Source organism: Alosa sapidissima, chromosome 12 (genome assembly GCF_018492685.1).
Source record: "Alosa sapidissima isolate fAloSap1 chromosome 12, fAloSap1.pri, whole genome shotgun sequence".
Taxonomy (NCBI): Eukaryota; Metazoa; Chordata; class Actinopteri; order Clupeiformes; family Clupeidae; genus Alosa; species Alosa sapidissima.
This window is the reverse complement of record NC_055968.1, coordinates 13,821,124-13,848,676: the sequence shown is the minus strand read 5'-3', so window position 1 is coordinate 13,848,676 and position 27,553 is coordinate 13,821,124. Positions and strand designations below refer to the sequence as shown.

At 41.8% G+C, this 27,553-nt stretch overlaps 2 protein-coding genes across 6 annotated transcripts; one reads left to right on the top strand and one right to left on the bottom strand.

Annotated features, from left to right (window-relative positions):
* The first annotated feature begins 474 nt into the window (after positions 1–474).
* On the top strand, positions 475–2,524 carry si:dkey-90m5.4 (leucine-rich alpha-2-glycoprotein). The gene is made up of 3 exons (XM_042057947.1): positions 475–585; positions 820–1,152; positions 1,544–2,524. The coding sequence occupies exons 2-3, from the start codon at positions 822–824 to the stop codon at positions 2,206–2,208; spliced, it is 996 nt and encodes a 331-aa protein (XP_041913881.1). The 5' UTR covers positions 475–585; positions 820–821; the 3' UTR covers positions 2,209–2,524.
* LOC121678411 (E3 ubiquitin/ISG15 ligase TRIM25-like) lies at positions 2,334–24,871 on the bottom strand. 5 transcript variants are annotated; one of them, XR_006021231.1, is made up of 6 exons: positions 10,298–11,500; positions 10,065–10,151; positions 5,852–6,073; positions 3,770–3,913; positions 3,614–3,661; positions 2,334–3,524 (listed from the first exon to the last, which is right to left on the bottom strand). XR_006021231.1 is itself a non-coding variant. In XM_042057945.1 (6 exons), the coding sequence occupies exons 1-4, from the start codon at positions 24,695–24,697 to the stop codon at positions 3,851–3,853; spliced, it is 963 nt and encodes a 320-aa protein (XP_041913879.1). In that variant the 5' UTR covers positions 24,698–24,871; the 3' UTR covers positions 2,334–3,524; positions 3,614–3,661; positions 3,770–3,850. The 5 variants fall into 5 exon arrangements, 3 of the variants coding, with proteins under 3 accessions (XP_041913879.1, XP_041913877.1, XP_041913878.1); XM_042057945.1 differs by lacking the exon at positions 10,298–11,500 and adding an exon at positions 24,107–24,871; XM_042057943.1 differs by lacking the exons at positions 2,334–3,524; positions 3,614–3,661; positions 3,770–3,913; ... (1 more) ...; positions 10,065–10,151; positions 10,298–11,500 and adding exons at positions 15,567–17,537; positions 17,638–17,685; positions 17,794–17,941; ... (1 more) ...; positions 20,651–20,737; positions 24,107–24,842.
* Between the last annotated feature and the right edge of the window lie 2,682 nt (positions 24,872–27,553).

Sequence of the window (27,553 nt, the reverse complement as noted above, 5' to 3'; positions counted from 1 at the left end):
TCATTTTTTGATCATGTTGATATAGACAATTAGTTGTGTCATGTAGACCCTGCAACAATGACGTTTCCAAGGTTGTGTCCAGTGCCACCATGTGGTATATTGCCAATTCAGCATCACATGTCTGATGTAGGCTACCCTACAATCCATTTAACCTTGACTAGGGCAGCCTTTACCAAACTGTTACTCATCAATGATTCACAGTTATCGATCTTTCTCCATTCACTCAGGAAATGAGTATATGGTGCAAACGACAGAGTTATCAACATTCTGTGCCCTTTCTTTCATTTAGAAACGTTAAGGAAAATATATGAACTTATTTGGAATTATGGGAAAGTCTACTGTTTATTTTGAAGGAGTATGAAGTATGCTACTCTATATTTCTCTTACTAATGGACTCTTAAACCTCGTGTGCTGTGTGTCATTGTTTACTTTGTATTGGTCACGGCTTTCCCTGTCTTTCTTCATTTCCCGTACACCATGTTGAAATCTCAGGTGGATAAATAGGGCTTGTCGACATTCGGTAGTTAAACAAGTGCATACAGTGGCCTGCGCGTTCTAGACATTCTTCTCTGATCATCTTTGACGGTGAGATATACACATATAAAATATTTATGAATACACTGCAGATTCTTTGAGTAATTCTAGGCTCGCTGTTTTTCAGCTTATCATTAAAAATGCCTCAACTCTTTACTAAAAGTAGACAATAGTTACACACCTCTGTTTACAAGACAATTATTATACTTGGTAGACCGTCTTAAATGTTCATAGCCTCAACTCTCTTCAAACTGTGACCATGTTTGATGTCTCTCACTCCTACAGAAATGAATATCCGGTACCTTCTAAATATTGCGCTTGGCATCTGCTGCTGGCATGGCGCCCTCCCGTGTCCAGACCTCTGCAATTGCTATTTTGGCCAGGACTCCACGGAGGTAATATGCAACAGCATACCAATTTCTGTCTTCCCGGCTAAAGGTATGCCGAGGAACACCACCCGTCTGACCATTCAGTATACCAATATTACCACAATTACTGGAGAGGACCTGCAAGCAACACCGCTTCTTAAAGAGCTCCACCTGTCTAACAATGAGCTCAGAAACCTGTCAACAGACATGCTCATTGAGGTCCCCTATCTCCACACCATAGACCTTACAGGTAGGCCAAATGTTAGACCTAAGTATTCTTTAAAATTGGAGGTATAATTCAGAGTGAAAAACAAGAGGTTTTTGAATTGTGTCAAATCAATAGTTTCTCTTTTGTAAACTTAGAATATATTGATTTTACCCATGCTCAGTCCTTCAATAAATATCCTCCTCAGTCAATAAGCACATCTTGCTTATTCTAAGGACCAGTTTCCAAAATGTGGATTAAGCATAGTCTTGCCTAGTCTAGACTGAGAGCTTTTTTTCAGTGGAGATCTTCATTGAAAAGTCAGAATATTTACTGAATAAGTCTGACAAGTCTTGCTGCCCAAAATATGTATTGTTGTATTAGTATGTATTGTGTTGAACTGGTCTGTTTAATCTCTTCATTCGCCATCCTTTAGGTAACCAGCTGACGCACCTCCCACCTCGAGTGTTCTACCACGCCCCACTTGACAGCATAGCGCTCAAAAACAACCTCCTCTCCAGAGCAGAAGCCAACTGGCTGCCCAGCAACAGCAACCTCACCTGGATTGACCTGTCAGGTAACCGCTTCCAGAAGATTCCTGCAGGCATCCTCCAGAACCTGGGCCGCCTGATCACCCTGGACCTCTCTGAGAACAAGCTAGAGGACATCCCAGCTGGAGTTCTGGACCCTCTGACCCTCCTGGAGAGGTTGTCTCTGCAGAACAACAAACTTCGCTCCATAGACCCCTTAGCCTTCAACGCCACATATGCGCTATCATATCTGTTTCTGCAACATAACCGTCTGGAGAAACTGTCCCCAACCCTGTTCCAGCATGTGAAGGAGTTGAGGTATCTGGATCTTAGTGAGAACCACCTGCGCCATCTCCCCACTGGAGCCCTGGATCCCAATGTTATGTTTGTGGACCTTGGGTTGAATCCCTGGCACTGTGATGCCAAGATGGACTACCTGTGGAGGTGGGAGAGAAAGTCTATAGAGGTCCACCACGAGGCAACAAAGGCTGTGTGCTCTCTGCCAGCGATGCTGAAGGGAAGGCCACTGGCGTCCCTGAGTCCTGACGAGCTCGGAGTAAAGGTGGAGTAAGAAAGATAAGAGATAACGGGGAGATAAGAGACTGTGGACTGTGGAGACTGTGGATGAGATGGAGGATCAGACACTCTAGTGAAGTTGGGACACCAACATTGTCCATTATAAGTACAGATATAGACTGATTTTGCAGTAATTTTATTTTTTTTGAGAATATAAACATTAATACACAGACCAAGCTTCAAACAGTTTCTCTAGTACACCTGTGTCAGCAAAGCTGCAAAACATCAAAAATGAAATGAATTACTGCCACACAGTATGGTAAAACCAAATACCATAAAATGTTTAATATGAAATAAAAACATCAAAATAATTTCTACTCAACATAACTGTTTATGGACCTGTGGCAGTACACAGGTACCACTCTACTTTGTTTCGATCTTGTAGCAGGTGATGTTTCTATAGTTAACAGTCCTATAGCCTGTTCTATTCAAAGGGCTCTGCTTTTCTGCCTACATATACTTCAAAATGAACATTATCCTTCAGAACCAGAGTTGATCACCATATGTATTCATATCTCAACACAGACCTATTGGTATAAGTCAAGGCTTTACAACTACTTTTGTACATCATTGGTCACTACGCCAAACAAACAGGAAAGAATTTAATTCTTGAACAATTCTAAACATCAGGGTATTTATGATGTATGATACACACCACATAAACTTTGAAAATACCTGCACAAATATCTATACTGAACCATTTTGTGCACTGCATGCCATCAACTACAGCAATGTTTTATTTGGGGTGTACTCTTACTGTCTTTAGCCAGTAAACCCTTTAGAACAGTTTAATACAGCTATCTGATGATGGGTAAAATCCTGGGCATAAAGGCTTGGTAAATTTGGCCTGAACTCTGTAAATAATACCCGCCATCAGATCAGAAAATCACCACGAAAGATCCTGTAGAAAGACAAAATTCCTGCCTGGGTGATTCAGATACACGCCTATTCTGGGGGAGACTGGGCCTGGAATTTCAGTCTTCACATTATTGTGTGAAAAAGTCAGACCAGACGTTTTGCAGTGCAAGCACCAGGATTCGTTATTAAGCCCAAGCCTGCAGTTAGTACCTTTACGTGCTAGGTCATAGTTTGCAACTGCAATAGAAGTGCCATCTCTGAGATTTGAAGTTTTCCACTGAACCTCCCAATATGCACACTTGGATAGATGTTCTAAACACAACACCTGTTGGCAATCTGTGAATCCATTAGGGTAGTTGATTGTCTGGTTACTCCACTCAACTTTGGTGCAATCTTCAGACAAGCGGAGGTGTCTGTATGCAGAATTCTGAGTACATTTTGGACGGCAGGAATCTGAGTTGGGGGAAAGGCAGAAGTTAAGATCAAATCAATTGAGACACAATTGCATCTGAAGACAACTTTCTGTAGCAAATGTGACTTACATTTCATCAACTGCTTTCTGGTCATTTCTTCAAACATTGCAAACTTCACTGTGAAGACAAGGAAATACAATGTGTTGCACCTTGTGACATACTTTAAAAGTACCATGGCATTTATCCGTTTCAGTTTCCACTAAATCAATTAATTATTTTACATACCACTTCTCCATATAAGTCCAATGTGATTTGTGCCTGTTTCGTTCACCACATCCTTTAGATGAGACAGATCTTTGCACACCATTAAATGAGAAGCATTCCCTGACAGTGACAGCTGGTAAATCTTTTGGGGAAAAAGAAGAGACTCTGTAGAGAAACAGAGGTCATTCACATTAATAAGTGAATCATGATCCCAATCAGATGCACACAATCATACCATTTCATATTCATCTACTGTAGAGGACTTTACAATGGGCTACATATGGATAACAGAAAAAAGGACTATATGAGTCACACAGGTTGCAATGTTCAAGATTAACTGAGCAAATTTCATCAACGTTGTCATCTACCTGCAAGATATAACTCATGTTAGTAATGTCTCTTCAGTCATTCTAACACAGTCCAAAGCCATGTGGGTCTTGGGTTACACATTTAAAAATTAGATTACAGCTGCATGCTGCATCAGAGTGAATTTGAAATCTGGTGGATGGACAATCATTTGTATTTTTATCCTTGGTGGGTGTGTGTGTAGTCAAAAGTTTGGGGTCACACATTTCCATTACACTCCATTATAGTCAGAATACCAGCTGAGATCAGTTTTATTGCTTTTTGAATAAGGGCAGCAGTTTGTAGATTACATCATGTGCTTTCATAATTGCAAAAGGGTTCTCCAATGTTTTCTCAGTTAGCTTTTTAAAATGATATCAGATTAGTGAATGTGCCTTTAGAACATTGGATGAATGATTGCTGATAATGGAAAATGTAGATATTGCATTAAAGATTAGCCATTTCTTTCTACAACAGTCAACAACCCATTTGGCCACGTTTCAGGTTCAGGGGGGGTTTGTGGTCCTGTTGTCTTGTCTATCTGTCTGTCTGCCTGATAAGCGGTTTGGTGCAAGAATTTCCCAAAAGGACCAATACATGTTTATCTATCTAAGACTAGAATCTGTTAGTCACATACGTTTCAGTAAAGCAAGCTTTAGTGGAATCCTGGTATTGCATTAACAGTCTGAGCTACCTCGTCCTCAAAATACTAACACACTGGGTACAGGTCATCACGCCATTTGTCCATCCCCCCCTTCCTTCCTTGCCCTTCCTAATTAGTTTTGTGAGGGACACATTGAAGGAATATAAGGAAGATGGAGGAATCAAGGAGAGTCACTTTTAAGAGACATCAATTACTGATGGCGCAGCATAATCTCTTTGGTTAAAATAAATAGACCATTGTTACACACAAATTGCAGAGCATATTGTTGCTAAATCGCTGCCGATTTGTTTTAAACCGAAAGTTGACAGGCATGCAGGAATGGAGGGGTTCATTTCACCTTGGCAGTTTGGACAGAGACTTTCTAATGAGGAGACACAGCACTCAAAAAATCCTCCATAGACATGCATGGGGTTAGTTTGTAACGCCAATATGGCCGTTGTCTACACATATTCCACCCCTTCCTCGGCAAAACATCGACATGTGAATACATTGAGCCAATCATGTGGTGTGATGTGAATAATACATTGAGTCAATCATATGTTGTGTTGAAGACATCTTCCCAATCATGTGTTTTGAACTGGCCGCTGGAGCAAGATTGGTGTCGTGAAGCCTTGCGCACGGGCATTTCTGCTCAATAGGATGCCCGATGAGTGCCCAAAAAGCGTTGCTATATGGCCGCCGAGTGGAGGGACTTGCCTAAAAGGACTTTGGCCTGGACCAATGATCGCACATTTCAACTGAAAACGCTTCCACGTAGGTGAAACAACTGCACAAATTGGTTTTCTATCGCTCAATTGCACTAAACGTAAATTAGGCTATACCCAGTCACTTAGAGTGAGTGTCTATTCTATTTTAAGTACTGAAAAAAGGTTTATCTGTGAAACAATAAGAGTAGGCCTAGCTCCTCTGTAAGTTTGAGACATGTCTCTATATGCAAACTCTGCCAAACCTGATACATCGTGTATGTTTCCTTTGGTGTTCCCAATCTATTATTAGCATAAGAAAGTGAAAAATAAAACATCAATGAATAAAATCTGCAGAATTCCATTCTCTTTACACAACACACAAGATGCTCACAGAGTATCTGATATTACCTGTAGGAAATGTATGTAATCCTCTTTGCTTGCCAGCTGCGCCATATCAGCTGCTCTCTTCTTCAGCACATTGAGCTCCTCCTGCAGCTGCTCTGCCCGACTCAGCTCCTCCTCCTTCTGAGTTCTGATCATCTCCGCCACCTCTACACGCCTACGCTCAATGAAGGCCTGCAGCTCTGTGAAGACACGGTCACTGTGCTCCACTGCAGCCTGTGCAGAGGACTGATACAAACAAACAAACAAAAACAGGTCACATTTTGTAATTTTCCCTTTGCACAATGCTGTAAAAGCCTTTAAGTTTCCATTATACTATGACAATCACAGTGCAGTGCTAGCCTGACGTCGTCATACTCAATTCTAGTCAGAATTTGATTCTGATATTGCTCCATTGGGACGTGATTATGGGGCGTGTTTTAATCAATACAGGGGGGAAAATGTCTCTGCACCCAATCAGATAGACCTTACCAATCAGAGCAACGAAATAGCTTACCATGAGCTGTCTGAACACCCGAACCATCCTTCTCCCCAAATGCCTTAACATTGTTTTCTGCTTGTTTTTTTAAAGCTACTGCTCTGTCAATATTGTACAACACGAGACAGCGAAATCTAAGACCAAGTTTATACATAGCAGGATAGGCAACTCGGAAAAAGATATTTCGCCTCATTTTTAGGAATAATTTTGTTCACACCAATGCTAAAAACATCTGAGGAAGGGTGTCGCAAACCCCTTTGAGTAAACAGGTGGCCAATCAGAGATTTCAAACAAACGAGGGAACATCATGTCACAATGCAAAAAACCCATTTCCCCCTGATTACATGCAAAAGGACATGAAACCGGAGTTTTCTCCACTTTGGCCAGGGTTCAGAAATAGTTGTTTTTTGCTAATCAAACCTCTGTTTTCGTGTAAATGAAAGGCCAAACTGCATGGAAATATATGCGTTTTTCTATGCGTCAATGGGGTCTTAGAAGCCATCTGTCTAGTGACAATGTTTTAGGCTGTGGCACGTGGCCAGCTATTTTCATTCATTTTCTCCATTTTCAAAAATAACATTGTGCACACCTGTCAGCATGGGCGTTGGAGCCATTATAATTCTTGGTTTGGAATAAAGCCCACAAAGTCGACATTCCTCGGGTGGAATGAGCTTATAAACCAACTGGGGGTTGTTAACCCTTAGTGGTATAGGCCAGGGCAATAGCCGCTACGATCCATTGTGATAGCCACTGCTTAGTGAGCGGTCTACGCCGATGTGACTTTGCACAAGACACAAACAGCCGTTTTGTTTTCCTTAACGCCGCTGTTTTGTCCACATACGCGCACCACGCTCTGACCGGACAGAGCGCATTCAGCCGCTCCTGCTCCAGGGAGGCGAAAGGCAGTGGGTTAAAAGCAAATGGTTCAATCGGACGCCATGACAGTGACTGATTGAAAACCTTCAGAATGAACGCTGGGTTGGTTTTTAATACAACCCTCGTGTCACCCGGGAAAAAATGCATACAGGCTGTATTCACAGATAGGGCATGAATATCACTTAGGCGTTTAGCCGTAGATAAGGCCACCAACAAAGCAGTCTTAAGTGAGAGCACTAAGATCCAACTGCTGTAATGGCTCGAAGGGAGGGCAAGACAGAACATCCAAAACCATCGGCAGATCACATGAAGGGACCAGTGGTTTCGAAACCGGGCGGATTGATGGATGAGAGGGTGCTGGCCCGCTGTTTTGTCCCCAAAGCCTACATGGCAGGCCGAAATGGCAGCCAGGTAAACTTTGACAGTGGAGAAAGACTTGTTTTTATCCAGTAAGTCTTGCAGAAACGTAAGGATAACGTCCACAGAGCACTGGAAGGCTATAGTCCCTGCTTTAATACACCAATCCATAAATACACAACATTTGCAATCATACAACGTTCTAGTTGATGACGCCCTAGCGCTCTGTGGTTGCTATGACACTGCAGGGCAGTCCTGCAGCCGTCAGATTCAGCCTTTCACAGGCCAAACCCAGAGGGCAAGGTGCTCTGGATGAGGGTGGAATATTTCCCCGTTCGCTTGAGACAGCAGGTCCCTGCGGAGAGGCAGCGGCCGCGGCGGAGAGTAGTGTAACGGGATGATTTCCGCAAGCCAGGGTCTCCCTGGCCAGTGCAGGGCTATGAGGATGAGTGCGAGGCCCCGTTCCCACACCCTGGCGAGTGTTGGAGTGATCAGTTCCAACGGAGGGAAGGCATAGAGCAGGACGTGTGACCACTGGTGTGCCAACGCATCTATCCCTAATGGGGCGTTCCGAACGCACAGGGAGAAAAACATCGGACATTCAGTTTTCAGAAAAGTTTTCGTTTACATTAACCCGTGTATATATGCCATCAAGAGCATGCCAAACCTGTAGATGGCAGCGTAACGAGAAGCTCAAGCCCATGTTAGCCCATCAGATTCCTGAAAATAGCAACAACAGCAATGAATCGCTACCTCTTTTGAACTGTATTTGGAAATGCAAACAGACGAAGAGGTTTGCACCAACATAAATGTGACTGCTACTCTGAATGCATCCATGCTGACCATAGCCAAATTAAAATGTAAACATAGGTCACACCTTTGGCACAGGTGCAAGTTCTGGCGCATACTGTGACGTTAGCTGCCTAAAACTCAGTTTCTCTCAGTTTACATGCAACCGAAGTTTTCCAAAATCTCCACTCTGGCCGGAGTTTAGAAAGAATCATTTTCAGAGGCGAATTCTCTGTTTGCGTGTAAACGAAGGGCAAAAAAGAAGGGAAATGTCTCAGTTTTTCAAAATAACCATGTACGTGTAAACAAAATTAACCGAAGCGTGCTCAGATGTGATCAGCGAGGCACGGTTGCTCATCTGTCCATCATCCCACCCAGACAATTTGATTGGTCAGAACAGCTCAGGTTCGGGAACAAGTCCAGAACGAACTTCGACCTCAAATGTTGTGGCTGGCATCGGACGGCATTCAGGCTAGTGCAGTACAGTAAAAACTGACACATATCCAGTCTCTTGCCATCAATCCTCTACACAATAATGTGTAACTGTAGTTTTGAAATAGCTAATGTGGGGAAGGTATTTGGGACAGTTTTGTAAATATCCTTTTCTTTGTCACGCTGAGCCCTTAGTTGAATACCATAGGGCTAGATAATATAAAATTATTTTTTTTTTTTAAAAGTTTACATTGTCTTTTATACAATCTAATAAGCAAAATGAAAACATTCTAAATACATAAGCCTATGAAATGATGTCTACAAACTAACTCTAAATCTCAGAGGACATTGGTAAGGTGGGACACCCACTTGGGCCATTTCCTGTAGTTCAGACTTGCTATTAGTGGATCAATAATTTGCTACCATATAGTATAGCCTACTCAGGACAGCGATAGAAATAGCCAACTTCACATACACAAACTACTAGAGTAGCCTAAATAAAGTATGTGCTGTGTGTAGAACATCCCCCGTTCTATTCACACCAAGGTGGACTTAACACACATCAGCAGGAAAGGCAAACGCTGCCCACTAATCTGATTCTGGTGTTAAGGTTAGGCCAGTGGTTTTCAAACTTTTTCTGACATTCCCCACTTCGGAGGTGGGGAACTTTTAAGCGTTAAAATACACTGCTCAAAATAAATAAGGGAACACTTTTTCATAGGAGTATAGCATCAAGTCTATCAAACTTGTAAGCTATTGGTCTGGCCAGTTATACAACAGAGGTTATGTTCGTGTCTGGCTATTTTGTTTTGAATCTATGATCTTCCTTGTCAAAAAAGACAGACATTAATAAAGAAAAAAAAAAAATTCTCCTGTTCACGCCCCACCTGTCATGTCTCTGTTCCCCACTAGTGGGGCCCATCCCACTCTTTGAAAACCACTGGGTTAGGCCAAGCACAAGATAACATGAGGTGCAGTGTACCCTAGTCCTGTAATCATGTTTTAAAAAATATATATATATATATTATGCCATGTAGGCAGTAGGCACACAATTGACACTGAGCAAACAGGCCAGTCTAAAACTGAAGTTTGATCTATAATTTGGTCTACATTGATGATAATACAATAAGAGGTTTTTTGAATGATCAGTCAACGTCTAATAGGCAGAAGTGTTCTTTTTCACATGCCCAGTTCTCTTCCTAATGAACTCAGTGGATCAGCAACATCAGCACTAGCCTACAACTTAATATAGCTTATGGTATATATAGCTTTTTCAGCACCACCTACCTTTAGAGGCTCAACATTTTCTGTCAGCTTGTTTAGTTCAGCTTCCCTCTTAGAGATTTCACTCTTTAAGCTTGATTCCATTAGCATCTGTTGGGTCAATTCAGAAATGAAAAAAAGATATAATTGTTCACTGAAGTAAGAATCTGACGCCAGGTAAGGTGTCTGATCCTTATTAAAAAATAATTGAGGGGTAAATCTGTCTAACACCATCAGCATTCGACATTGTACCTCACCTGTAAACGTTCCTGAGCACGTGCAGGTGAGACTACATCGTGGCCTTTGTGCTCATCTGTGATGCATGCAACGCACACACACACTGAGACACACACACTTCCCATCAGTCTGGCAAAAAACTTCCAATGGTTTGCTATGTTGTGAACACACTCTCGTCTGGACCTCAGCAACAGCCTCAACCATCTTGTGCTTCTTTCCTAGAAAGAGTTCCTCGTGACGGCAAAAATGAGGTGCACAGTAGGAACCAAGGCACTCAAGACACGTTTGGTCAGCTTTGCGTTTCCTTCCTATGCAAACAGTACACTCCACGTCGCCAGATTCAGCAAACCCGCCATTTTATTGAGTGCTTTGAAGACCCTGGGCCTTTAGCTTCGCAACCATGGCAGCCAGAATGAGATTTCGACCTAAAACAGGTCTCGGGTTGAACGTCTCTCTGCACTGGGGGCAATCCTTTTCCTCGTTTCGGTCCCACTCCTTCGTAATACACTCCATACAGTAACTATGTCCACATGGAATAGTTACTGGATCCTTCAGTAGCTCAAAACAAATCGGACATTGGAAATGGTTTTCATCCACTGAGATATTTGCCTCTGCCATTTTAATGGCATTCGGATACCAGACCACACCCAGACCACACCCTCCACAAAAGTTGTTTTTAATATTCTATGCTATGCTTCTTTTTGGCTGCGTTTTTGTCATAGGCTAGGCTTCTGTAATGAAGCCACGTCTGTGTGTGGGAGCGGGATCTGTGTGGAAATCTCGTGACGTTAATTGTAGGCTAAGTGATTGCACCTGGAAGTTTATCAGAACGCGGGTAAAATTAAAATGGGCTAGGCCTAGGTGCATCTCAAAAAAGTAGATATTGTTGACAAGTTTTCCTCCCCATATTGTAGTCCTATTTCAAAAAGTGAAACATATATAATATAGATTCATTACACATAAAGCGAAATATTTCAAGCCTTTTTCGTTTTAACCCTTCTGTTGTCTTCGCGGTCAACGATTTAGGCCTACATTTTTTCTCTCAAATATGTAGGCCTAGGGCCTAGGCTAGGCTATTCCCGGTCACAAATGACCAGCCATGTGAATGGTGAGAAAATAATCAGTGTATGAAATTGTGTCCAGGCACATAGGCTACCTATTGATCAGGGGCCGTATTCACAAAGAATGTTAAGGCTAAAAGTAGCTCTTAACTGGCGAATTTAGGAGCAAATCCTAAAAATAATGGGCGTGTCACTCCTAACTTTAGGACTCCTAATTTTTTTCACTAAAAGTAATTCACAAAGCATTTTAGAAGTAAAAGTAGCACCTAAGTCGGGGACAGCTTAAAAGAAGTCGAGAGGACTCCTAACTGACCTATTCACAAACCCTTTTTGTGGCATTTCACGTCGCGATGTTTTGAAATGCGTATGACAGCCAGTTCAGGCTACAGGAGCTTCCAATCACGAGGGAACAATTTTGCATTGTAGGCAAAAAAGGGATGCAATAACGCCACCAACAACTACCAAAACTACTCATTGTCAACATGTAAATTAAATGTAACGTTTCATTGTGAATCAAATTAAAATCTTTCTTCTCTTTGCAAACGTGGGCATAGGCTATGGTGACAGGTTAATTTAATAATGTTGCAAAGATACTGCATCAATCCGCATGTTTCATTAGGCTCCTAGGCTTGTTTTGCCTTAGGCCTACTCTTTATTCATTAAGGCTAGGCCTTTTTATTCAGTTCAGTTTATTCATCATCTTCCGTCCTTCGCACTACCTGTGTAGCGCACACATTCTCAGACCTGTCACCTGTCACTCATCATCGTAAGGGAGGTGTTTGGAATCATTCCCGCGTTACAATCATCAGCCAATCAAGGTGGTCACTTCAGTCAAGCTCGTGCATGAGTAATGGCGTCATCCATAGCAACAAAGGCTCACTCAGGAGTTGTCATTTTTCCTTACTAGGGGCCCTCGTTTTTGCGCGTGCGCGTGTAGGGCTAGGGCATGGAGGTATTATATATAACTGGAGAGAGTGTCTAAGTCCCGCCCTCCATACAAATGAATGGTGGAGGCTAGGCTAGTAAATCCAAGGGGGCAGGCGAATTCCCGGAAGTAGAAGAATCGACGTAGGCTGGAGGGACCACCTCTCTGCTAACTCCCATAGAAGTCCATTCATTCTAGGATTTTTTTGAAATACCATAACATTCATATAACATATATCCTGTGCCGATATTGTAGCTTCTGTGTAATCCACATAAACACTACAAAGGCAAAACAGACTCCACTACCTCGTCTGTAACGTTGGTTACCCGTAAGAAGAATGGTTAGCTTGTTCGGTTGGAGGGAAGCTAGCTTTGACGTAATCTCTCTTTCGCGCCGTAGGGAGATAACCGTATTGTTTGGATAAGAAGCTCAGTCCACCTGTCTATGACGGTAACTCATAAGCAAAACCTAGCATACACGACCGTATGTTAAGGTAAAGCATTACACAGAGGCAACCTAATAATAATTTTAAAAAAAAAGTAAACCTAATTTAAAAAAAAACGGCACTAATCATTACAGAGGTTTTCGATGGATTGACCGTAGGTCGGAAAAGTGGAAAGAAGATTAGCTTCAAGGCTATAACTTTTTTGTTTTGTTGACTGTTTTTGAAGATGATCATGTATGGTAGCTTCAACATTAACACGACTAGGTGAGGATGATTTTAATAATAATACATAAATAAATGTTTAACTTTGATGACTTTGAAGGCGAAGGAAGTGTGAGAAGAATTTCTGTGTATCTATCATATGAGTTACAAGATTCAGTTCGATGGCTAACGTCACGAAGTTAAGTGTGAGTCTGCGCAGTACTGGGGGGACCAACTGAAAAATCGTTCTATTTGACTCAGTGCCCTCCCATTGAAAACGACGGAGTCTGTTCGTCCATTTCTTTTACTGTCTATGAGTAAATCCGGCCAATTCATAGTCAACGCCATCTTGAACACTGGGGTTCGGATCCAGCGCCAGTCGGCTCTGACCATGCGCCAAGTTACAAAGCTGGAAATGATGCATGGACCAACGTGCGGCTTTAAGTTGAGGGCAATCAAAACCAAGTGGAAGTTTTAAGGGGGGAGAAATGGGACGGGCCCTAAAAGTAGGTCTGACAGGCTTTGTGAATAACTTTTAAGAGAAAACTCCTAGCTAAAATCTTTTAGTGCGATTTAGGAGTACTCCTAGTGGTAAGATAAAAGGCTTTGTGAATACGGCCCCAGATGGACTGTAGCCTATTCGTGCTTCTAGGCTACATTCACATTCTCTCTCTCTCTCTCTCTCAAACACACACACACAGTCCTTCCTTGTCTTTGCTTCTATGCCAGAACCTTTCCCCAACACAATATTCCCCTTTCTTGCATCAGGTCAATGAGGCTTGCTGGCCATAAATAGCAAATGGAAGTTCAAAATTGTTTTTTGTTTTGTTTTGGGCATGTACACTCAATATGCACTTGTAGGCTACACTTATATATAGGCTACCAGAACTGCAATGTCATCACCATGCATATTTTGGCAATAGATTATAAATTACAATAAATGACAATAAGTAGATATTTTTGACAATGACAGTCTAAATTGCCACTGAATTAAAAGATATTTGATATATGGCATTTATCTAAAATAAATGTATATTCCAAGCCAGGATTGAGTGATGAATAAAAAAAGATACTTAAACGTCTATAATTCATGTTGCAAGTAAAATTCAACAATTCTAAGTTCAAGATAAAATAGACTGCATGTGAAACCATTAAAGGTTGTAAAATCACTGATTTGTCATTTAATCAAATAACAATATCCTATTACAGTTCAGCTGAAATTACTTGGAAAAATATATATATATATTTATGAAAATTCATTAAAATGGTGGATATAGAATTTTGGAACCAAACTCTTCATATATTAGATGATGTGGAGGTAATGACACATTTACCTGAAAAATGGCACAAATAATTTGATGTATACCAATTAGTCAAATTTAGAATTTTATTTCTCAAAATTTCAGTAACCCAATTTTACCCCAAATCTGAGAAATACCTATAGGTTGGGTGGGTGATTGCCTCTGCAGTATCCAGGCTGAAGTCAGGAGAGACCACAAGTAACATCCCATGTTGGGCAGGCTATAATGCACGGACTGATTTTGCAAATAAATTCTTTATTTTGTTTTCTGAGAACACTATACATTATTATATAATAATAATGTATGATCCTTCAGGATCTTCTCCAACACACATCCTCTACATACTTACAGCACACTGCCCCCACCTACACACTACACACACACACACACACAGTCACTGCTCCACTCCCCTCCCGCCCACACACACATCTTCACTGTCATCACTCACATACATCATACATACAGTACTCTGCTTGCAATAGTAAGTCCCTGCCCCCCCCCCCCCCCCCTACATACACAGCACATTATTTCATCAGGAAGCTTCTCCAACACACATCCCCAACATACTTACAGCACACTGCCCCCCCCCCCCAATACACAGCACATTGTCTCATGAGGAAGCTTCCCCAACACACATATTGCACACTGCCCTCTCCCCACATACACAGCACACTATCCCATCTCCCCTGTCATCCCCCCAACACACACACCAAGACCCCTGGCAGTTGGGTTAGCCCCTTGAGCCGTGGATCTGCCCAAGGTTTCTTCCTTGGTAAGGGAGTTTTTCCTTGCCCCTGTTGCTCTTGGGTGCTCCTTGTTGGTGCCCCCCACCCAATCCCAATCCTCCCCCACCTTTTTTATGCAGCCCTTGCCACTTAATCTACTAAACCCCTCTTCTACTGCACTCTTTACCCCCCCCCCCCCCCATTAATGCACAAATAGGCTGACACCAGACATAATTTCACTGCATTTCTTACTTCCAGTAACTATATGCATGTGACAATAAACTTCCTTGTATCCTTGTATCCTTGTATTACACAGGCCAAGCTTCTCTAGTAGGCTATGCAACAAAAACAATGCATCACTGCCACAGCATGGTTCGGTCAAACTACTTCTTGCCATAATTACAGCTGGCAATATCCTTTACCAACCCCACTTCCACTATTGCTTAAATACAATGTGTCATGTAAATGTAATATTTAATATTTATTAATATATCAACACCTAGAACTATTAGTACAAGTCAAGGCTATTTCATATCTACATATGTACAGTTGTGTTTAGAATAATAGCAGTGTGTTTTAAAAAAGTGAATGCTCAAAATCCATTTTAATTCCATAATATCAATGCATTGGGAACACTGCACATTCAATTCCAAATCAAAACATGACCAAAATTGATCAAGTTTGTGTTACACCTTTACAGAAAGTGAAAAAGAATATTAGGCTGTTCAAAAATATAGCAGTGTTTGCATTTTTATTTACAAACTCAAACATTTACTGAATAAACTAAAAATGTTTCAAGATTTTGCTTTAAAACTTTGCTTAAAAACTCTGAATCACTGCACTAATATTTAGTTGCATAACCATTATTTCTGAGAACTGCTTCACATCTGTGTTGCATGGAGTCGACCAACTTCTGGCACTTGTGAACAGGTATTCCAGCCCAGGACAATTGAACTACATTCCACAATTCCTCTGCATTTCTGTGTTTTTGCTTCAGAAACAGCATTTTTGATGTCACCCTACAAGTTTTTTATGGGATTGAGACCTGTTCATCTAGAACCAAGACTTTGCTCGCTTACTGGTGTGTTTTGGGTCATTGTCTTATTGAAAGACCCATTTCAAAGGCATTTCCTCTTCAGCATAAGGCAACATGACCTCTTCAAGTATTTTTATGTATTGAAACTGATCCATGATCCCTGCGATAAATAAGCCCAACACCACAGTATGAGAAACATCCCCATAAAATGATTTTTGCACCACCATGCTTTACTGTCTTCAGTGTGCTGTGGCTTGAATTCAGTGCATGGGCACAGAATGTTGCACAATTTCTCCTTTGGTGAGTCAATGTGTCCGTTGGCAAATTTCAACCTATTCAGCACGTCTCTTTTTCAGCAATGGGACTTTGAGGGGGCTTAGTGATAACTTTGCTTCACATAGCCTTCTTCTGATCATAACAGTACTCAGGTAACTTTATGTCTTCTTTGATTTTCCTGGTTGAGCTTTTGCCATTTTGGCTGTTCTTCGATCCATTCAAATGGTAGTTGACCATTTTTTCCCACATCGTTCAGGCTTTGGATGCCATTTCAAAGCTTTTTAAAATCATTTTGGCTAAGCAGCCTATAATTTTCTGCACTTCTTTATGTTTTCCCCTCTCAAATCAACTTTTTTATTAAAGTCTGCTGTTCCTCAGCGCAATGTCTGGAACGACCCATTTTGCAGTGTGAAATGCACTATAACCAGCATGCACAACATTTACTCCCTTCCTTCCTTAAATATGGGCCATAATTGACACCTGTTTCTTCACAGAATCAATCACCTCACTAATTGAACACAACACTGCTATTATTTTGAACATGGCCCTTTCAATTACAGATTCAATTACACAGAATGAGCAGCATGCATGTCATGACTGTTGGGTCTGTTGGTTTTCTATGACTCTACAACACTTAAATTATTTGCCATGTAGAAATATCACTTCTACCAAAAATGTTTATGAGGTTATTGATGTTGGACTGCTATTATTTTAAACACAACTGTATATCATTATACCAAACAAACAGCATTTTCTGTAGCCAATAAACCCTTTAAAACAGTTCTATTTGGCCTCTTGACAGGTAAAATCCTGGGAATAATGGCTCGGTAAATCTGGCATGAACTCTGTAAATAAGATATGTGGCAGTGTAACTGTCACAGTTAGTGATCCCGTAGAATGCCAGAATTCCTGCCTGGTGATCTAGATATACCCCAATTCTGGAGGGGGCTTGACCTGGAATTTCAGTCTCAACATTATTGTGTGAAAAAGTAAGACAAGAGTTTTTGCAGCCCAAACACCAGGATTTGTTATTAAACCCAAACCTGCTGTTCGTACCTGTCCGTGCAATGTCATGATATGCAACTGCAATATAAATTTCAAACGGACTATCCCACTCAACCTCCCAATATGCACGCCTGGACAAACCTTCTGAACACAACGCCTGTCGGCAATCTCTGAAATAATCACGTCTATAGGTAGGATTGTGACTCCATTCAAGTTTGGTGCCCTTTTCAGACAAGAGGTGGTGTCTGTGTGCAGTATCCTCATCTAGTTTTGGATAGCAGGAATCTGAGTTGGGAAAGGCAGAGATTTTCCAGATAAAATCAATTGTGAGTCAGAAACCTAACATCTGAGGTCAACTTATTTCTGTAGTAAATATGTGACTTACATTTCTTCAACTGATATCTGGTCATTTCTTGAAACATTGCAAACTTCACTGTAAAGACAAGGCAGTACAATGTGTTGTACCTTGTGACATACATTAAAAGTATCATGGCATTTATCCATTTCAGTTTCCACTAAATCAATGAATTATTTTACATACCACTTCTCTGCACAAGTCCCACTTGATTTGTGCATGTTTCGTTCACCATATCCTTTAGATGAGAGACAGATGTTTTTACACCATCAAATGAGAAGCATTCACTGACAGTGACAGCTGGTAAATCTTTTGGGGAAAAAGAAGAGAGACTCTGTAGAGAAACAGAGGTCATCCACATTAATAAGTGAATCATGATCAGAATTAGCCTAGAAATCTAGACGCACCCTAGCAGCGGCAAATTAATTTGCTCAGCCTGTACGTCTAGTATCAAACCATAGGGATTTCTATTGGCTAACAACACCGTGGATGTTATTCAATCACAGCGCTCTATTTTGTTAGAGAGTCTTAAGGCGGGCTTAACAGGATAACGACAGTCCTGCGATGGTGAACAACAAGGAAGGTGGCTATGGCGAACGAAGAGCGGTTGTTTGAATCGTTTGAATACATTTCAATGATATAGGATGGCCCGCCAGGCTAGATCAGAATAAGATGCACACATCATTTTAATAGGGGACTTTACAATAGGCTATGTATAACAGCGAGTAAAAAGGACTGTATGGACAACATAAGTTGCAATGTTCTTCAAGTGATCAAGGATAAACTGTGTGCAAATTGTGTCAATGTTGTCATCTAGGCCTATCTGCAAGATATGTTAGGAATGTATCTTCTGTCATTTTAACACAGTCTAAGATCACTTGGGTCTTGGATTACACATTTGAATAGTCTATTTTGAATTGCTTTTTTTGCCATTTAAAATTTTAACCAGTTTTGCTGCATGTGCTCCATGGACACATACTCTTACCAAAACATCTTGTTGAACTACTTCCACCTGCGCAAAGCCTGCATCGGAGTGAATTTGAAATCTGGTGGATAGACTAACATCTTACAGTTGTATTTTCATCCTTGTTATTTTTTTGTTGTAGCTCTGTACGTCATAAGCTGCTGGATACATTTCCCTGAGGATAAAGTGTCTATCTGTCTGTCTGTCTATCTAATATGGAGCTAAATTTGTCTCAATAATATTTGTATATGTGCAGAGGGGGATCCACAAATATTTCTTGATTTTCATGTGTGTTTTGATATCTACAAATAAAAAAATCATATTTGTAACTCGTATATTGATTTTTACAAATATGGATGTGCATTTGTGAATAAAATGCCATTTGTAAAACCGAAAATTTCATTTGTAAAATGTGATTCTGCATTTGTGGATCACCAGCACACACATTCTTCGCTTTCTAAAGTTACGTGTTTTTGAGATGTTCTTCACATGAAAGTCACACAAATCCACACATAAATAGGCCTACTTTAATTCACCGGCACACAGAAATCGCAATCCAGTAGATGGCGACATCAACAAATATTTCTTGACTTGCATTCATGTTTTGATATCAATTAATAAAAAAATCATATTTGTAACTTGTAAATTGGTTTTCACAATTGTAGATGTGTATTTGTAAATTAAATGGCATTTGTAAAACTGAAAATTGCCTTTGTGAAATCTAATTTTGCATTTGTGGATCACCATCACACACAGTTTTCGTTTTCGCATTTGTGGATCAGCATTTGTGGATCACGTATTTTTGAGACAAACTTTGCGGCAGAGAAGCCACCCAGATCCACAAGTAGCCTGCTGACACTTTCTAATCCAGTAGATGGCAGTGTTGTTCTATGGGACTCATAACACACAGCGCTAGCAAACCTAGTTCTTAAATCTAACAAGTTATGCCTTTTACAACAAGCTTTTTGATGGAAAAGTGGTGTTTAATTTCCATAATCTTTGTTTAGTGAACGCTCATTTGCACTTCACGTCAATTAGACTATACCATGTGATGTCTCTTGAAGTGGGTGTCCAGTCTATTTTAAGTAGCCTAATGAAAAAAATCTATCTGGGATACAATAGAATAGCTCTAAATGCCAACTCTCTGCCAAACCTGAGACATTGTATATATTGTCTGCAATCTATTATTAGCATATGTAAGAAAGTAAAAAAATAAATAACATCAATAAACAAAATGTGCAGAATTTAATTCTCTTCACACACAGAGTATCTGATATTACCTGTAGGAAATGTATGTAATCCTCTGTGCTTGCCAGCTGCGCCATATCAGCTGCTCTCTTCTTCAGCACATTGAGCTCCTCCTGCAGCTGCTCTGCCCGACTCAGCTCCGCCTCCTTCTGAGTTCTGATCATCTCCGCCACCTCTACACGCTTTTGCTCAATGAAGGCCTGCAGCTCTGTGAAGACACTGTCACTGTGCTCCACTGCAGCCTGTGCAAAGGACTGTTACAAATGTAAAAAGTAGACATTACAAACAACCAACGACCTGACCTGTGATTTGGCCTTTGGAAGCTGATGTCATAGTTTACTTCCTAATTAATCCTCTTTGTTCCCAGTGGAACAAAGGTTTGTAAATGCACTGCAATAGACTACTGACATAATTGCTGCATACATTTCCTATGTTAGGAAACACCTATCGTAATATAGGTTCTAATAGTTCACTGCATTGGAATTAATGGATCCATAATTTCATTTCCAAATAGTATATCCTCCTTGACAGCTACAGTCTAGAAATAGCCTACTTCATTATGACACACAAACTATACTAGGGTCAGGAAGGTATGTGCTGTGTGTAGAACATCCACTGCCGTTAGGTATGGCCAAGTACAAGATAACATGAGAGGTGCAGTGTAGTGTAATTATGTTTACAATTGTTTTTGAATGATTTCAGTCAACTTCTAATATGGCATAAGTGTTCTTATTCGCATGCCCAGTTCTGTTCCTAATTAACACAATCCCCAGTGGATCAGTAACATCAGCACTTTAATATAGCCTATGGTATGCTTTCAGCACCACCTACCTTTAGAGGCTCAACATTTTCTGTCAGCTTGTTAAGTTCAGATTCCCTCTTAGAGATTTCACTCTGTAAGCTTAATTCCATTATCCTCTGTTGAGTTAATTCAGAAATGAAAAAAAATATGATGCAATTGTTCAGTTAAGTAAGAATAACGTATGATGCAAAGTGGAAGTTCTGATCCTTATTCAAAAATTGAGAGGTAAATCTGTCGAACAATACGTCACAGACCACTTGGAGGTGCAAACTCAGATAGCAAAATCAGATTGGCAGATAACGGACCGCTGGTGGTATGCCGCCATTGGACCACCATCTCTTTAAATTTAATAAAAGTTCATTAAAAGTTAATAAAATGATATATGGAGTATAACTGAACAAATGAAAAAGATTTTAGACCAATAGTGGCAAAATATTGGGCAATTTGTCTGCAACCCGCCAGTGGACCGCCAGAGAACCAATGAGCAAAATGCCAGCAAACCGCCAGCTATGCCCCCAATGAACCGACAGTGATCCGCCAGCATCTTGCTATCTGGGAAACAATATCAAAAAAGTAGTAGCGTTTGTGATGCAGTTGGCTCGTAGTCTAGCTTTCACCAGACCAAGCTTAATTTTTTAAGATTGAACATTAGTCTGGGGAGTCCGCTATATATTTTCTACTGCACAAAAGGCGTGATCAATGGGCATACATGGATTTCTATGCAACGTCACGAAAACATGCGTGCGCAACCAAGAGGCAGAAAGCACCATAGAACAGCATAGAGCAATGCAAAAGAGCAAAAGAATAAAATGAGTTTTTGTGCTGAAAACCAATTCGAAATCACAATGGTTAGAGAATGTTAAATATGTTCAATATCCCTGACGGAATGCATGTCTTCGCCAAAAATGACAAAATACGATGTTTGATAATGCAAATGAACGGCAAACTTTGAAATATAGTCTGAAATGAGATGTTATTATCATTGAGACAACAGGGGTATACAATAAAATCTGATTGTAGCTTACAGCAGCCGACTATTTAGGTTAAATTTATAATGTTGTGGACGGCCACCAAGCGTCTTCTGCCCCACGGCTGTGCGCGCATCTAGTTTTGTTGGTAAACGGGAAACCCGTGTATAGTTCAAATGACTCTGTACGCAATTGGATAGTCAGTCATTCACCAATCTGACCAACGAACCGGGTGACATTTGCAGAGCAACGCGAAAACTCCAGGTTCTCCCGCTATCGTCATCGTTTTAAATCTGCCAATAAGTAGTGCCGTTTAAGTAGTAAAAGATTATTAATGCTAACCGGGAGCTAGTTCCGATGTACGCGGGCGGAGGAGGGCGTTAGATCTTGCTCACAACCAACCAGTCACAACCTAAAAAGCCTTTCAAACGTGTCAATGACGTCATTCATTAGCATAATCATAGCATAGCATAGCATCAATGCTAGCGTGTTATGGGCAACAACGACCCAACCTGTAAGAAAATGAAAGGACATGACTCCCGGATTATTTCACTTTTTATTGATAATCCATATCCATTTTGCGAAAAATAAAATAAAATCTGAGGGTTTCAGTTGTTAAATAGGTGAAAACAATAAATGTAGCCATGTAGCTCCATAGGACCCCATGTATTTTGGACTCGCCTGCGATCGCCATCTAGGTGAACTCTGGTGAACTGCAGCCAAATTCGGTTTGTATGGGATTAATAGAGAGTGGGGAGGCTCTCCGTAGACGGGCTCTGGTATAGGCAAAGATGGTTGATTACGAAGATACTTCCTGAGAGGCCATTTCCTGTCCCTGGAAATGTATGCAAATAGGGTAGCAGTAGTACACGCCCCACACATTTATGCAGTGATCGGGCTACCTTTTTAACATTGAGGTCTATGGCAGAATCCAAGAATTTTCCAGAATTTGTCAAAGCCTTATTTTTCTGAGCAATGGATGCACATTTCGGACACGGTATCATGATCGACAAACCCTCCTCCCCATTTTAGGAGAATGTCGTGACAGTATGACCCTCCAGTCGGGAGAAAATCAACATTAATGAAGGTGTACACCAAGTTTGTTTTGTACTCCCCATGCATCAACCACGTGGAACCAAGGCGTTCAAACGTCAGTCATACGTCAGTGACACGCCCCTGTGCAGGCGGGGACTGAACCAGAGCCTGTCTCTGACTTAACTCCACTCTGCCCTCATAGACATGAACTAGGAAGACCCATCTTGCTAGCATTAATTATCTTTGGTATAGGTTTCCAGCGTGAGCTGCAGGGCGGAAAAGAAACCTCCGTCAGATCAGGCTAGGTTCACCCAGCCTAGTCGGCTCGTAAAAATTAAATGAGAATCGAAGTCATTAAAAAATGTAATCGTGCACAGGGGTGAATCGAGTTCACGATTTTATAACGATTTATCGTGCAGGCCTACTGCCTAAACCTCCGTTTTTGTCAGTTTACATGCAACTGTGCCACTCTGGCCGGAGTTTTTAGAAAGAATCGCTTTCAGAGGTGAATTCTCCGTTTGCGTGTGAAGGGCACAAACGAAGTAGCCTGGAAACCAGACTCTCTGACTTCGCTGTAGGGAAAAGCCGAGGCCAGGCTACAAACGAAGGAAAATGCCTCAGTTTTTTAAAATAAATGAGAGGTGTAAACAGGGCCTCAAAGGTAACTTCAAAGTCATTCCACGTCAATTCAACCAGGGCCCACGCACTTAGGTATCAAAACATTCTGAAAAAAATGACCAGGTGTACCTATGTTACCCAGGAGACACACTGTACTGTACTAAATTACTTTTATATAAGATCAATACTTTCCAAGATACAGGCAGTTTTACGGGGGAGGGGGGTGTCGATTTTGTTCGGCCTCTTTTTTGTCAAAGTTCACAAGCCCATAGCGCAAGAACTAAACCATGCAAGAGGCTCAAATTTTGCATGCTGGTACACAAATAGGAATAGTATATAGGAAAATCGTCACGTTTGGTCTGGATGATCCTGCATGGTCATAGCTGTCCCTCAAAGTTGATCAAAATGTTATTGGAGTTTTTGGCTGGGCTCTGTTCAGGCCTTCAGAAGACATTATTTGTAAACATAGACTCTTGATTTATGTTCCTTATTGAGATAAGTAGAAACACTCTCACAAAAAGCAAAGAACAGAAAATAAATTCCTTCAGGGTCTGAACAGCAGACCTCACAAGTCTGAATAATCATTTTGGTTCTCATTTTCAGAGCACCCAAACACATTGTGGGAATGATGTTTTTGTAAGAGTGTTTCTACTTATCTCAATAAGGGAAATAAATTAAGAGCACACACATAAAAACTGTGCTTTCATTATACAACTTTTACTTTTAAATAGGCTACTAAAGAAATATAAATACTTTTATAACTCTTGAGCCAGCTCCTTACTGTGCAATGCAGCGTTTGCATACCTGGTTACCGCCCACAAATGCCCGTAGCCTATGTTTGTCTGAAAGAATAGGCTACTTCACCTTTTCATGTTCCTGTGCACGTGCAGGTGAGAGTACATCGTGTCCTTGGTGCTTTTCTGTGATGCACTCAACACACACACACTCTTCATCAGTCTGGCAAAAAACTTCTAGTGGTTTGTTATGTTGTGAACACACTCTCGCCTGGATGTCAACGACAGCCTTAACCATCTTGTGCTTCTTTCCTAGGAAAAGTTCCTCGTGGCGGCATAAGTGAGTTGCACAGTAGGAATCAAGGCACTCCAGACACGTTAGGTCAGCTTTGCGTTTCCTTCCTATGCAAACCGTACACTCCACATCGCCAGGTTCAGCAAACCCGCCATCCGATTGAATGCTTTGAAGACCATGGGTCTTTAGCTTTGCAACCATGTTAGCCAGAATGGGATTTTTACCTAAAACAGGTCTTGGGTTGAACGTCTGCCTGCACTGGGGGCAACCGTAGACACCCTTTTCATCGTCTATGTCCCATCCCTTCGTAATACACTCCATACAGTAACTGTGTCCACATGGAATAGTTACTGGATCCTTCAGTAGCTCCAAACAAATCGGACATTGGAAATGGTTTTCATCCACTGAGATATTTGCCTCTGCCATTTTGGTGTGCACCCTTAAAGAAGGCTGGTTGAAGTGAGATCAGTTTCGATTTATTCTATCAGATAAAGGGCACAGAAAGGTTTCGTTTCTCTGGAAAAGGTGTACATGTGAATGCATGCTAATGTGAATGTAGAACTGCATGCAAATTCCACATCAGCGAAATTCATCTGGCGAGATAAGGTTGTATCAGACCACACCCTCCACCAGACGCTGCAGAGTAAGTGACAGAGGGGGCATTTGCGATTTCCAAGGGGGCACACGGGCTCGCCTCATGGGCTAGCCTAACTATAGTCCAGTGGACAGAAAGGTGAACCCGGAAATGTTGAGTACACCAAAGTTTTATGATGGAAATATATAGTATGGGTTCCCAGCATGCAGAAACTGCCGGATGCTAATTTGCATATGTTGGACAATTTGTGTAATTGAGCTAATTAGCATAAATTTGCATAATCACCTATATTGATCATATTATAACAGCTGCTTGGCCAAAATGGACCATGTTAGTATGTTTTTAGGGGTTACTGGAGATGCTGAGTCCATATCTGACATTTTCAAGATTCAAAATCACTATTTAAACTTGGTTTGGTCATGTTTTTACTCTCATTAAGCTGATTTTGCTGAGTTTTTGGGGGCGATTTAGACGGATTTTTGGAGGATAAAAATGTTCAGTGTTTAGGAATAATTTGGATCCTCAAGTTATTTCTGAATTCCACAATCATTTTGGAAATAGCTATTCACTGGCCCTCTGCTGTGACTCACAATTGAAGGGAAGAACTAGCCTCTACTACTCCTCACTGTCCTCATCCGTTGTCCTGTCATCATCTTCTCCAGACTCTTCATCCCTGTCCTTCTGCTGTTTTTGCTGTGTAAATATATTGCCACATGTAACATCACTGCCTTTGCAGAAACAATAATTAGTACAGGCCAGGCCTGCAGCTGCACAGCTGCACTTTCCAGATACATGTATACACAGTTTTAACCCAGCTTTGCAGTTACAGCTGATAACATCTAACAAATCAGGAGGAGCAACAGGACTTGAATCGAGGGTGGGCAAGTTCCTCTCCTTTCTTCATACCTGTCTTCTAACTCCCTCCAAACGCGGTTATATCCACAGCCGGTGGATCAGGACGGTCTGCTGCTTTCCAAAGCAGCACCTGTAGATGAGCACGTTTTCCATGGAGGAGCAAGTTGCATTCTGTAGGAGACAGTGTCTTCAGTGCTGGAGGAGCCGGGAGTGGGAGACCTCACTGCCAGGGATGAATTACTGCACGGGCCTACCGGGCCCGGCCCAGGGGCCCAAGGGGTCAGAGAGCCCTGAAGCCCAAGCCTTTGCATGAAATCATTGCCTCAATATCAACACATCAGGATGTAGGCTATGAATCTGATTGAATTTAGTATTGGCCATCCCCAAAATGCACCAGAATACAGGAAATCACATCAAACAAATTAAAAAAATTCTGAGGAAGGACCTCCAAACCCCCCTTCCACATATGCGACAATTAATGGGGGGCCCTTAATACATCTGGGCCCAGGGGCCCAAAAGTTCATAATCCGTCCATGCTCACCGCTAGGTGGAGGCCCAAGCAAAAGTATCCGAAGAGAACCCTTGTAAGGGGTACTATAAAGCTTACAGAGGCCTTCAGTAGAAGCCGCAGGAGGAGACCAGCCGTCGCCTGGACCTAGCTACGGGTGAAATGCTTGCCTGAAGAGGGTTTTGATGCAGTGGCCATGGCGGAGAAGGACTTCACGCGACTGGGAGAGCGGTCTGAGGAAGCGGCCTTGGAAAATAAGGTAGTGACGCTGGCCTGGGCGCTGACTTCACCGAGAGAAGACCTTGAGCCCCTGCCCCCGCCGGACAGCTTTAGGCTAGAGTTGGCGGTGGCCCTGGCTGCGGAGCAGAGCAGAGGTGGAGCAGCAATGAGGTGGTGCCTTGAGGATGGACGGTTGGCGGAGCCTGTTCGAGTCGGCCTGTTCGCCGGTGCTCTTTAGAAAAATAAGGGGGAAAAAAGTTTGTTGTGTGAAATCCGATGGCACGAGCCAGAGAGAAGGTCTAGGCCTTGGCGAGATCGTGGCGGTGTGGAGTGGCCGAAACAGCGGAGGACAGCTCTGTGACAAGGCAGCAGAGGAGGGACGCCAAAGTCGGTAGCTGTAGCTGTGCGCAGCGTGGTCCGGCTGCGATGGAACTGGAGTCTGCTGCCCCGACTGGCGAGACGACGAAGTGGAGCATCGGAGGTGCAGTTTACAGTTTACTACTTTGTTTACAATATTTCCAGGCTTCAACCAGACAGTTGAATGTGGTGGAGTTGTAATAGAAATAGTAGGCCTAAGCTAGTAGCCTGGCTAGCGCCACCACTTCTCAAAGAGACGTGGTCTGGGAACCAAACGTTCATTTTCTTGTATTTGAAAAAAATGCCCAGATCCGTTTATTGGGTGCCACGGATGTCTATCAAATGCGTCTGTGCATAGCTCATCATCGTCTTGCTTTCCCCCTGTTCTGTGATTGGTTCCCTATCTCAGGCGAAAATTTGCTCCATGGTCTCCAGGCTGCCTTAGCAGCGTGAATCAAATCGCGCGCAAGGCAGCATGGGAACACCCAGGCTAAAGCTATAGGCTAATCTTCATAAAGTGTGCTGACATAAATATCAGACATTCAGTATTCTCTCTTTTTATATCAGGATATAAAATAATACAGATATATTACATTGTAATCCTCTGGTACTCTAAGGTATGCTATTGAAATGTCTAGCCCCCCCCTCCAAAAAAAGAAAAATCGAGGTTCGTATCAAACCGTGGGTCAAAAATTGTGATACGAATCGAATTGTTAGGTTGGTGTATCGTTACAGCCCTACTGTATAT

Excerpts from the sequence above, each read along its gene's own strand:
- si:dkey-90m5.4 (XM_042057947.1), top strand. The coding sequence starts at position 822 with ATGAATATCCGGTACCTTCTAAATATTGCGCTTGGCATCTGCTGCTGG. Across the intron at positions 1,153-1,543 it reads CCACACCATAGACCTTACAG|GTAACCAGCTGACGCACCTC; the intron begins GTAGGCCAAATG and ends GCCATCCTTTAG.
- LOC121678411 (XM_042057943.1), bottom strand. The coding sequence starts at position 24,697 with ATGGCAGAGGCAAATATCTCAGTGGATGAAAACCATTTCCAATGTCCG. Across the intron at positions 20,738-24,106 it reads GTGCACAGGAACATGAAAAG|AGGATAATGGAATTAAGCTT; the intron begins GTGAAGTAGCCT and ends TTAACTCAACAG. Across the intron at positions 17,686-17,793 it reads GGGACTTGTGCAGAGAAGTG|TGAAGTTTGCAATGTTTCAA; the intron begins GTATGTAAAATA and ends TTGTCTTTACAG.